General features: G+C 48.2%; 1 protein-coding gene across 22 annotated transcripts in view; it reads right to left on the reverse strand.

Annotated features, from left to right (window-relative positions):
- Window positions 1-12,406, reverse strand: part of APBB2 (amyloid beta precursor protein binding family B member 2) — a 356,077-nt gene that overhangs the window by 18,245 nt on the left and 325,426 nt on the right. For 16 of the 22 annotated variants that reach the window (XM_027599383.2, XM_027599387.2, XM_027599390.2 and 13 more), the window contains one exon: window positions 6,068-6,073. The exons of the other annotated variants lie outside the window; for them this stretch is intronic. In XM_027599383.2, coding sequence (XP_027455184.1) covers window positions 6,068-6,073 — 6 coding nt within the window. The remainder of the gene's footprint in view (window positions 1-6,067; window positions 6,074-12,406) is intronic. 22 annotated transcript variants of the gene reach the window in all.

Genomic DNA, 12,406 nt, shown 5'->3' on the forward strand with positions numbered 1-12,406 from the left:
TGGCTCCAGGGAAAGCGATTAATGCCTAAGGCAACCATCTGGAACCCACATCTTCCCAAAGGAGGAGATCGGCGGCCGCAGGCTTTGTCTGGGGGATTCTGAAAATTCTTTTTTACAGCTTTGTCTTTTCCTGTCGCCGCTCAGGTACCAGGCTCATATATCAGGGAGGTAGGAATCTGTCAGTTCCTGACAGCAAGTGAGTCCTGCAACTAGCCCTCCAGGGCTTTCATCGGCTTCCCAGGAAAAAACAGGAGTTCTCGCCTCACTGTGGAGGTCAAGCCACTGGCACGTCTCTCTTATGTGATTCCCCCGTACCTGTCCCAAGCCACGCTAAACACCCCACCTGGGAATCTGGAAGAGGCAGCGAGTTCTTTCTTTCAGACCTGGGGCAGAGGCAAGTTGAACAACTTCCTTTGTGTGCAATGAAATGCATGGCTGGTCTAATTTCATCCTTACTCAGAATGAAACCCAAACATTGCTTAACTGGTGGTTTCAAAAGCTCGGCACCTCATTTCTGAAAAAGGCTGCTCTAGGAGACAGAATAAGGACCCTTCTAAGATGTTCACAGCCTAATTCCCAGAATCTGTGAATGGGTCACCTCACATGGCGAAAGGTGATTACATTAAAGATCTTGAGATGGGGCTGTTATCCTGAATTCTCTGGCTGGGCCCAACACAATTACAAGGGAAAGAAGGACCTGGCTTCTAAGGGACAAAATGGGAGCAGGGGCCACCAGCCAAGGAAAGCAGGCAGCCTCTGAAAGCTGGAAAAGGCAAGGAAATGGCTTTTCTCGGGAGTCTTTAGCCCTCCCGATGCCGTGATTACACGTGGGACACTCATTTTAGATTTCTGATCTGCAGAACTGTAGGAGAATAAATCTGTGTTGCTTTGAGCCACTGTTTGTCGTAATTTTTTAAAACAGCCATCGGACTAAGATAGCTAGCTGCCAGCAGGCTTTATATTCTCACTAAATTAGATACGATTAAAGACTTATATTTAAAAAAAATATTCCCTTCCCTTCCACAGATGCCTTCTGAGCCACTATTACGTGCCAGGCAAACACAGACAAGGTTCAGCCTGGAAAGCCCACTGTCTAAGGATACAGGTGCCCAGTGAGATTGGAGGTGCATCTTTAAGTATCATAAGGACCTCAGCAGGGTGAGAAGGGCAGTGGACGGTTCACAGAAGGTTCAGTGAGCATGAGCAAAGGCACGGAGCTAAGAGAGTCCACAGAGTGTTTGGAAGAACTGTGGTCCTATGCAGACGCTGAGGCGCTGGGCGAGGGGCCAAGGCAGGACCGCGGCGAGGTTCTATCTGTGCCCTGGCAGCCGCCTGGCCCTCTGAGCCTTGGGATATGGCATGGGACCCCGTATATACGTGTTTTAAAAAGTTTCTTTGGGTGGGATAACGTGGGTCGAGGGAGGCGCCCACGGGGGGGTTGTTGCTCAATGTCCAGGTGAGACGATGAGCCCGAAGCAGGCTAAGTTAGCATCTGTGACAAGAGGGTAGAGGAGACACAGGGGAAGGAGGGACTGGAAGGGTGGATGTGGCAGATGAGAGGGAGAACCCAGAGTAACTCGCAGGTCCCTGCGGGGCCAACTCAGTGCCCTTGCAACGGGGCCAGGAGGAGGGGGGGATTTGGTGAAGGAAGCTCACGAGTGCCAGGCTAGACAGTACGTGGCAGGTGCCCGAGGGCCACCTGATGGCAGGGCCCACCAAGCACGCGGACACTTGGTCTGTGAGCTCGGGCCTGTGGTCTGGGCCGGAGACACGGACCCGGGGGGCAGCTGCAGTCAGGGCAGCAGATGAGAGCATAGAGAATGAGAAAAGACAAAATGAGGCCTGGACCGGAAAAGAGAGGCATTTAAAGGCCTAGTAGAGGCAGAGGGCCCAATGAAAGGGTAGAGAAAGAGAGTCGGGGACAGGCTGGTTCCAAAGGCATCAAAAAAAGAGGGTTTCAGGAGAAATCCCCAGGGCTCGCTGTGGAGGCTGTGTGGCAGGAGACTGGTCATTTGGTCTTAGCCACAGGAAGGGAGGGAGGTCTGTGGTGACCTTGGCCTCCCGGGTCTCTTCCCCGGAGCGGGGAGCTTGGGTCCCAGCTTCAGGAGACTGAGGAGTGTGGGAGTTAAAAGAACACAGTACATCTGCCTATTTCCCACCCCACCCCCCCTTTAAACTTCTCATTCTGGGACCTCTCAAATACACACAGAAGTAGAGGGGACAGTCCCCATGTCCCATCATCCAGTTTCAACAATGATCAAAACGTTGTCCAACTCAGCCTTTCAGAGAGAATTTTTCCAATCAGTGTCAGGATTCTGTAAGACCTCAGACTCACATGTAAGAATGATCTGACCTTTTCTAGAGATCTTCCTGTATTCTGAGCGGGACGAGAAACCTCCACAGCTACAGTGTTCCTGACAGACTGCAAACCTAAAAGGCTGCGACCAGTTCAGGGCCACACATGTGAATTTGGGAGGAAAACAGCAGGCGCCACTGAGTGTCACACAGCCAGGCGGTGCCCGCGGTGGCTCTGAAACTGTGTGAGGGTGAGGGTCAGCCCGCTGCTGGGGCATTTTAGGAACCTTCGCCTACATAGCCCTCCACTGCTCTCCTGCCTGCCACTTCTTTCCTCAGCGCCACCAGGAGCCCTGGGGCTGCAGCTACCTGGCTCCCACAGCTCAGCTGAGATGGGCTCAGATGGGCCTGTACGCCTTCCCCTGGTTGACCAAGCATCCCAATGGTCATGCCTCCTCCTGGGCTTCAAGTGTGTTCCTTTCAATCCACAAAGCTGGCCCAAATGATCTCTGAGGTCCAGTCAGAACACAGCTCCTATTTTTTCCAACAGATTCTTCTAGATGCCTGTCTGAGACATTCTGTCTGACACCCAGCAGTAAGGACCACATTTGTCCTTTGCTCTGGCTTGCTCCCTTTACAACGCTGGATGAGGAGCCATTTGCTAAAAGAGGCTTTGGTCCAGTCCCCCCCTGCTCCCCACACACGGAGCCGTGCCCCACTTATTTCTTGCAGTCATGGAAATCATCGTGTCTCCTTTAAAAACCAGGAAGTGGAAGGTTTCTAGCTGTACCTCTCTGTGTCCCTTCCTTAAACTCTCACAGAAGTGAGCACCAGGAATCAACTACTTTTCGCCATTTGTTTACTGAGCCCTTGTGTTTCCCACTCTCTCTGTTCCTATCCTTTTGCTGCTCTCCCTGGTAATTATTCCCCCAGAGGACCAGCCTCCAGTTCTGTCAGGGAAAAATGTCAGTGCTAAGACATCTTACACGACAGCCTCAACTTTCTTAATGGCAAGGGAAAAGGACAAAAGAATGCTTTCATTGTTCTCAGTTGAACAGCATTTTAACCGCCCTTGTAGGGGCTTAATCCATCTTTAGGGAATGAATGAAGAAACGATTCTTTATTCAAATGGGTTCTATTAAAAAAGAGCCAAGACAAACTATTCACCCTTTCCCTAGATCTCTATCCTGCAACCCCTTTACATAAATGGAATTTGCTTTTGTTTCTCTCTCCTCGAAAGGAATTTATGTGGCACCTACAGACCTCTTAGTGGAGTTAGCCAGGCGAACATTTCAAAGCCCTGTCTACAGGAGCCCAGAGAGGTGGGACCTAGAATATTTCAGTGATATGAAATCTTATTTACTTAACAAATCAGCCTGTTCCACCGCAGGAATGCTCCTGGTGAGCCAAAATATATAGTTTTTTCTAAACGATGAACTGCAACTTGCCTCCCTGCAACTTTGGCTTGTGGGATCAAGCTTTGCCTTCTGAAGCAGCCCAGAAGGAGCAGAGCCCGTCAGCTGCAGGACAGCCCAGGCTTGCCTGGGAGGAGCTCTGTGCCCTCTTTTCTGGAGATTCCCTTCCATCCAGACTCTCACCAAATCTCCTCTGCTAGCGTTCCTTACCTAGGCGCCACAAAAAGACAATGTCTTCCACATAATCCGTGTTTGCTCACGTCAAATCCGTGCTGTCTGATGCTGGGAATTTGTGAAGGCTAGCACATGACAGGCATTCGATTAATGGTAGTTGTCATTATCAATGAGGAAAAAGTAAAAAAAAAAAAAAAAAAAGGCCCCCTTTGAAATTCTGTCTCCTTATCCATGAGAGATGTTTTAATAAATATTTGTATTCATACGAATTATATTAAGACTCGCTGGAATGTACCTAAAGGCCCTTTCTTCCCGGCTTATCTTTCCGTAGAAGGTGTAAGCCACGGAGCTGTGACTACTGCAGAGGGCGGGACCCACACGCAAGTCAGGACAAACAGCAACAAACAGATCTGATCCAAACATTACATTTCTAGCCCTTTCTGACAAAGGGCTTTATCTCCACTTTGTTTTACCTGCACAGGGTCTGGAGGGAGAAGGAATCCTAAAGACTGTTTGCTCTTCTTTGCCTAACTTCTCTGACCTTCTGATTGTACTCTGGAAATCTCATTTTGGGGGTGGGAGGAGGGAAGAGGGAGAAAGGAGATGAGAAAGTCATCTTCCTAGATGGTCAAGCCAGAATGTAGAACACACACACTTGATTTTTTGTTTTGTTCTACTTTTGTTTTTTAAATTTACCCAGTGGCACGTCAGTAGGCACTAACTTCACAAAGCTCACGCTCTAGCTTTGTCAACTCAACTTACTTTCTCCTTTGCAAGCTGAAGCAGATGCTAAGTGCCCCTTCGGAGGGCATCCCAGTAACTCATCACCTGGGTAAACACACATTCTCCACAGGGAATCCTTCACCAGGCACTTTGTGAGACACAGAAGCTGGGTAAACAGATTTGAAATTCTACCTGCAAATAATCCAGGCGGCCTTGGCAGACCAGAATTCGCAGCCCTCTGGAGAACAGAGTCTTGCTGTTAATTTAATATTCAGAGTGACCTCTCCCCAGGGAGGAGACCGGAATAAATACAGAGGGGAGAAATTGCCAAACATCTGAAAATATTCTCACCATTGGCTCAGACAGGACCTCTCATTATCTAAGATGAGGGAGCTCACATTCCTCCTCCTCTGGATGCTTCCACCCCCTCCAGAGAGGCTAAAGCCTCCTCAAAGGTAATGAACAGTCAATCGAGTTTGCAAATTCTCCTAACCATACCCTCGGGAAGACTGATCCTTGCAAGTGTTACCCACCCAGTCAACGCTGTCTCCCATTCCCCTCCTCACCACTGAGCACGGAAATCAGCTCGTCCTGAGGAGGGAAAATGGCCACCGCCAATGGAGACGGCTTGACCCCAACTGGGCAGGAGTTCACCTGAAATGGACCCCAACACAAACAGGCGACTGCTTGTCTCTCTTCACTTTGCCAAGCAGTAACCATGACCATTCTTTCAAAAAGAGGAGTTTCCAAACTTTCTTTCTCCATCAAAAAATGGAGCTTTACCTAAGTGTTAAAGCTGTGGAAGAGTGGAGCTTAAAGCCCCCAGTCAACCAAATGGACAGGCTGACCATTTTGTTTGGAGCGCCAGAAACACACACATCGGAGGTACAAATGCCTGCCTTTCCCTTCAGAGTCATATCCCTTCCATAGTTATGCTCATCTAGATGTGGGAAAGGAGGAGAAGAATTCCGTATCTTTTGGCTAATAATTGAGATTGAAATGGAGTCAGTCCTTCCAGCTGTTAGCCTAGAGCCAACCCTCCCCAATGAAACTCTAGAGAATATATAACTTAATCAAGTCCTAATATGAACTCTTCAAGAAGCGCAAAAAGCCTGATGCAACTTTAATATTTCTAATCACGATTCCTCCCCAGCATGTGGATTCGATGCTTCCCAGCCATTAGTGAGAGTGGCCACGTTCCTGCCATACCTGATCACCCTCCCCATCACTGTCCCCAAACAGGGTCAAAGGCAATGCGGGGTCAGGAACCCAGATGCGATTCCATAGTCCATTTTAAATGAGGACACATAAGAATGATGATAAAATAAACAGAACAAAGTTCTGCCTCTCAAAGACAATGATGGCTGTGGCGGTGGCAACATGGCATGAAGAAAGCAAGTGAGCTTTGCCAGACACTTAAGACACTGACGAGGAGGGAGAAGTGAAAATTGGTTGGTTACCTCTCTCTGAATCCGGGCAGGCATGAGGGAACAGAGCAGAAACAACACGTTAGCATTCACACGGCATCCAGGAAGTGAAACAGTCCCGTTAACAGCGACTCTGAGCACTGACATCCCATCTTATTCCCCAACTCGGCTGCAACGAATAGCCTTTCGGGGCTTATTTTAGCTGAGCTCTGTCACACAGAAGTGTGTATTTTGAGCCACGTTACGATGAAGCCAAGAGATGCCAGCTGAGTTTAGAGGCAACATATCAACCGGGGGAGGTAATCAAGCTTAAAATACCACAGGCAAATGCAGGAAACTGTTTGCAGTAAACACTGGCAAAGCCCGTTCCTCATCTTCCAGCTCCACCTGCTCCCAATAAAAAAAATGTACAGAAACAATGACGTGGAAACAGCCTTACCTGTTTTTCCTAACTTCTGATATTCTATTAATTGAGTCACAACATTAGCACCTTGGTACTTTCCCTCAAATGCATCATGAGAAGGCGGCAGAGCAGGGGCAGCAGAAGGTCAAGGGCAGAGGTGGGACGTGGGAGGGCCGGTAGGGTGAGGGATCAGATGTGCCAGCGAAGAGAGGAGTGGAAGGGGAGAGGGGCACAGAGCCATTTGGGGTTTGGGGGCTGAATGCTTCGAGTTTCTCTCCCAGAGCTGCCCTGAGCCGCCAGGGTGACCCTGACAAGTCACTTAACCTCCTGACCTGGAGTGCTCCCCATTCCCTTCTGGTCTTGTCACAGCCAACGTGAAAGGGCCTGAGGACCACAGGGTGCCCGGGTTGGTCACACGTGTGCAAGTGAACATACCGCAAGGGGACTGCAGAGGCAGGGAGCACTGGATAATGAGAAGGAAAGGAAGAAACCCAACCTTCGCGGAAAACTGCTCTTGCCTGCGCCCTGCGGCCGGGGTCCCACAGCAGCCAGCAGGGCCCTTCGGAGAGGGGAGGACGGGAGCTAATCACGGGGTGAGACAGCAAGCCCGTCACCTAGTGAAGCTGAGTCCTACAGCAGGAAGGCGGAGCTGGACGGCCTGATACAGAACAATGACCACAAGCTATTATTAAGGGGGGGGATCAAACAAGCCAGCAACCCAAATCGCAGATATATGGACTCGTGACAAACAAAAGTTTGGGGATTTTAATATCCGCATAGTAAAAAATCTGGAACAATATAACATCCAAATTGGCAGCCATTATCTGGAGGAGGGGCTCATGGAGGATTTTATTTAATACATCTGTTTGAATATTATACAGTAGGCACGTGTGACTTCTGTACTACAGATACGCAAACATCTACCTCGCTCTTTCAGGGACACACTGTGATAAGCACACCCCAGCAAAGGCGACAGCATGCGGACACACACGCCTACTACAGCCACATTCCCAACAAACCACCCTTTCTTGAGCTCTGGCTCCGTGTTGCCCAAACAGCAACCCAACCGGGTAAGTTCTACTGTTCTCACTGATAAAAAAGAAACCAAGCTGAGAGAGGTTGAAGAACTTCACGAAGGTCACACAGCTAGTACACGGTGAGGTCGGGGTTTGACTGTAGGCCTGCAGGACTCTCCACTCCTGGTCTTCTCACAGTGCACCCACGATGGGTACCCCATACTCCTTCGCAGTCCAGCAGGATCACCTCACGGTCTGTCTCCCAAATGACCCAGTCAGTTACAATGCATAGGTGTTCAAGATAGGGGCAAAAGATTTGGCCAAGAACCTGGGGCTTCAGATGTAGAGGGGAACCTCCCTCCCTTTCCTTGGGCTGTTTAACTACTACTGTAGGGGGAGAAGGCGGATGACAATTCCCAAAAGAGGTCCTCTAGGGGGAGCATGTAGACAGAGCTGTGTCCCAAGCCTGTTGGGAACCACGTTCCCTTGGGTGCGTTCCTTACCCTCTCTTTTCCCCAGGCCCCTTCTATGTGCCAGGCACACTGTGTTACATGGTGTGACCCTTCAAACCTGCTTCCTTGTCAGTGAAAAAGGACACCTGGCACGTAACACGGTGAGATAAACCACCTCGTTCTAGGAATCATCGCTAAGTCAGCTGATGGTTTCAGGTCTCAGCTGCGTCCTGCTGGGTGGCACTCGAAGAGAAATGTCTCCGCAGGACGGGAGGTCACGGGGTGGGGGGGTGGGGGATACTGTTCTCCTCAGATTTGCTGGGCACCATTTACCATAGGATGAGGGGAAGTCACCTCCTGCTCACGTCTCTCTGTCAAAGTTAGTCGATGGACGAAATTTCAGATCATCACCAAAGGATCCAAACACCTGGATCCTGGTCCCATGTTGAATGAATGCGAGGTAAATAAGCCTCTTAAACTCTGAGTCTTGGTTTCTCATTTAAGAATTAGACAGTTTAGGAATCATCTAGTGCTCAGATTTTTATCAGCAGAGGATTTGTTAAAACCCTTTGACTCTTACAACAAAAAAGAATGAGCTGGTAGCTTTTCTTTGGCTAGCTTTCCATTTATACCAGATGCTTTTAATTTTTTACTCTTAATAAAAAGCCTCTGCCTACTGTATGGCAAAAACTTTGCCTGATAACCTTTAATCTAGAGACCTAAGAATACAGTCTGCTTCTTTGGAGTGTAATTATTATTGAAGCCTTGGATATTTTAAGTCAGATCCATTACTAGCGATCCACTTAAGGAAATAGCCTCGATATGTAGCCACAGTGTTTTTCCCTGAAGGCAGAACTTGGAAAAACGACACTGCAAACTTTTAACAAGGTTCATTCTTTCAGGGTTAATAGACACTGCTTGATTCGAGTGTGGAAGTAAAAGCCAGCCATAAATAGGGACTTCAGAGCGATCTTTGAGATGTCTTTCAAAAAATGCAGAAGAGTCAAAGTGGCAGTTAGTTCACTGATTTAACACCTTATAAATTTGCCAGGAAGTAACCATCAGCCCAAGGCCGGGCTTCTGCAGGAGGCACACCCTTCCGAGAGTGAAGAAGGGTAAATGCAGCGCCAGGCGCAAGCTTGCTCCTCTCTCTTTGTAAACGCAGTGGGAAGAATTAAACTCCAGGATTAATTCCACACAGCCACACGCCCAAGGGCTGCCTGATCAGTATGCTCTCGGCGGCTATTTCTTGGGAAAATGAACGTGGGAGTAATTGGCAATGTTTTCATTAAAAGAAGCCTGAAATAACAGAACTACTTGGCATGTGTAACTGGGCATCCAAATGAATAGGAAATTCCTCAAAATAAACAGCACGCCAGAATGACAATGTCTGTTCCAGCTTTTTGGAGGAGAATGCGTCCCCTCTTCCCCCTCACGGCCACCTACTTCATATGCAATGCACGACCTTCTACTTTTCACAAACTGAGCACGTAGAGCCAAGACTTGCCAGTGTGCTTCTTACTCCATTTTTGCAGAACTCTGTTTCATCCTCCTTTTTGATGCCTGTCTTTCATGACTGGGGGGGTCTTTTGAGCCTCTGGAGCACCAGCACAGACCAGTGTTCTCCACACGACAATGAAGCAAAAACTATAAAACTTTATGTCATGAAAACTCTCACACCCACTCCCGAACCTCATGGTCTATTTTTCCCCCTTAGCTTCAAGGTTTTTTTTGTTTCTTATCCCTGACATTTCTTAGTTGTTTGCCTTGGGTCAAGGCCTTTAGCCTCTTTGTTCTTCAGTTTATTCATCTGTAAAATGGGAACAAGAGTGGCACTCATCCCCTAAGAGTGCCTCGGGGATTCCACCTGTTAATCCATAAGGCTCACAGTGTGATGGCACACAACGTGGGCTCGATGTGCGTGCTGAGCGGTATGCCAACGAATTGTGAGTGACAGAGAGGTCTGCCGCGAGGAAGTTTCCTAACCTGTTTTGGATCACGGAACCTTTTGGAATCTGATGAAAATACCCCAGAAAGAAATGTGCAAGAACCCACAATTTTATGCACAACCTTAGCAGGACGGGGAGAAAGTTCAATAATGCCTGGAACTCATTCAAAGACCCCCTTTCAAATCCATATCCTGCAGTTAAAGATCTCTGACCTGAAGTGAATTCTGGATTTATGCAAATTTACCATCTGGTGTCTGGAGTTTCAGAGAATTCAGCTCAGGAAAAGGTTCTGTCCTTCCCAGGACCGAAGGGTGACAGAAGTTCCTGTCTTTGACGAGTGTGCCTTACTCTGCAAGCTAGTTCCCTTCCCACCGCCTTGCTCTTGCCTCCCAGCACCACACAGTCTGTTAACTTGCAGATGCAGGGAGTCAGAGTTTCAACAGGACTAAGTGTGAAGATGAGGATCTAAAGTGGTGTAAGGTTATTGAAATTCAAGGCACATTCTTCTAAACAAAGGACTTTCTCATGCCGCTGGAAAGAAGACACAATAGTTACCAGTCAGCTTACTAATGAGGGGGAAAAGGGATATTTGAGAGCAACTAGGAAATGAGTTTTTTTGTTGTTGTTTTGTTTTTAAAAGCCCATGTTTGAAGAGAGCAAGAATTCACAAGTGTCTGCTTTCATCTGGGCTGTATTACAGTAAAACAACAACAACAAAACAGACTTGCTTCTCTGAATATGTGTGAAAAGAGAATACACAAACAACTTATACTGAGGTCTCAAGTGAGAAAGAACTCATGCCACGTTATGGCTTCAAGGTATAAAGGTTAGGGCATAATCAAAGGACAAAATTACATAAATTACACCCAAATTGTGAAACCATGGGCTGGCTTCCTTCCTGAAAGCAGGGGTGGAAAAACAAAAAACTACTTGAGACCCAGAAGGCTCCTCTCTGACTTTGACACAGAAGCGGGAAGAAGACAGGTCTACACTGGAAAAGTGGTTTCCATGCAAGAAGTGCCACTGGGACATAAAGTACCAGCAGCATAGAGCCAACACTTCCAGTTAAAACCATGGTGAGTCTGTGGGTGAATTCTCTTCCGTTCCACACACCAGGCCATGTGGAGGGCCTCTTTTGGGGAAGGCACATTCTTAAATCTGTTTCTAAATTTAAGAGGATTTAGGGCTATCACTATATAGCCAATTCCCGTTTCTTTGTGCAAACAGAGTGCTGGTGCAGCCAACACAAAGAGCCAAGACATTTGATCATGTGAATTTTGGAAACTTCCATCTGGATACAAGTATCCCTGATATCCTGTACACTCGGTAATACCTCCACAAAAACAGACATCAACACTAAGCATAACTGATTAATAACAAAGTCACCACAATGGCGCCCGTTTTATTGAATCTGCTGCCCACCCAGGCTCTGTTCTTGGTACACGTTATCGCCAAGCCACCCAATAACCCTGCAGGAGAGCATCATGACTCATTTTACAAACAGGGAATCCAAGATGGCAAGGAATTTAACTTGCTCAACACCCCCACCAAAAGAAAGTGGTGGATCTCCAGATGGAACCGGTGGGTCCGCTTGCCCGTCTCTTCCCCATGGCTCTTGGTTCTAGAGCACCTGGCTCCTGACCGAGCCCACCTCTCTCCCAATTAATGCACTCTCCTCAGGACCCACCCCTCGATGAAGACAGGTGGTCTCAGCTCTCTGCTCCTATCTCCATCCTACTGGATTTTTGGTTCCACCACTGTTGGACCCGGTGACAAAAAGTAAGTGCTCTGTTCGGTCGAAATAACCTTCCCAGGCAAAGGCTGAGGGTTTCATCCTTTACACTGTGGCCCCGGGGCCATGGTTTTTCACCCTGATTTAAAGGACCCGAGTGGAACCCACAGCAGCAGGTTCTCAATGTGCCTTGAATTTCTGTTTTCACTGTCCGAATTTACCCTCCTTTTATTGTGCTATGTGTTCATATTTGACAAATGGAATGCTGCCCTGCTTATGATCCCCTCCCAAACTCCCCGTCCGTCTCTCTCTGACCCCACTTCCTGCCTCACCCACAGCCTGCTGGGCTCCAGCCACACTCCCATCCTTCCGTGCTCAAAACACACAGGACTGTTTCTACCTTGGAACTCCTGTGCTCACTCTTCCCACTGCCTGGATCCCGTCTGCACCCAGGTCTCCTAGGGAGGATTCCTCCTTACTGTCATCACCTCCAGAAAACCCCTCTGGGCCGCCCAGTCATTGCCAACCCCTGCAGCCATCTAAAACTACTCCGCTTTTTTATTGTTCTTCCTTCTACCCCACAGAAAAGGGGAAATCTGTGGGAGAAGGAACTTTTCCTGCTGTGTTGACTCACTACCCTAAGTATTTGCTCACCGCTGCCTGGCATAGTGCCAAGTAACCAATACATATTTTTGAATGAATGAAAGAATAACTAAATAGAGTAAGCAAAGAACTTCCCCCCGCCCCTTACTCCAGATCATGTTGGTAAGAACCTAAGGCAATGACGCTGGGAGTAATAGGGAGTTGGCTGGATTTTGTT

Source organism: Zalophus californianus, chromosome 2 (assembly GCF_009762305.2).
Source record: "Zalophus californianus isolate mZalCal1 chromosome 2, mZalCal1.pri.v2, whole genome shotgun sequence".
NCBI classification, from domain to species: Eukaryota; Metazoa; Chordata; class Mammalia; order Carnivora; family Otariidae; genus Zalophus; species Zalophus californianus.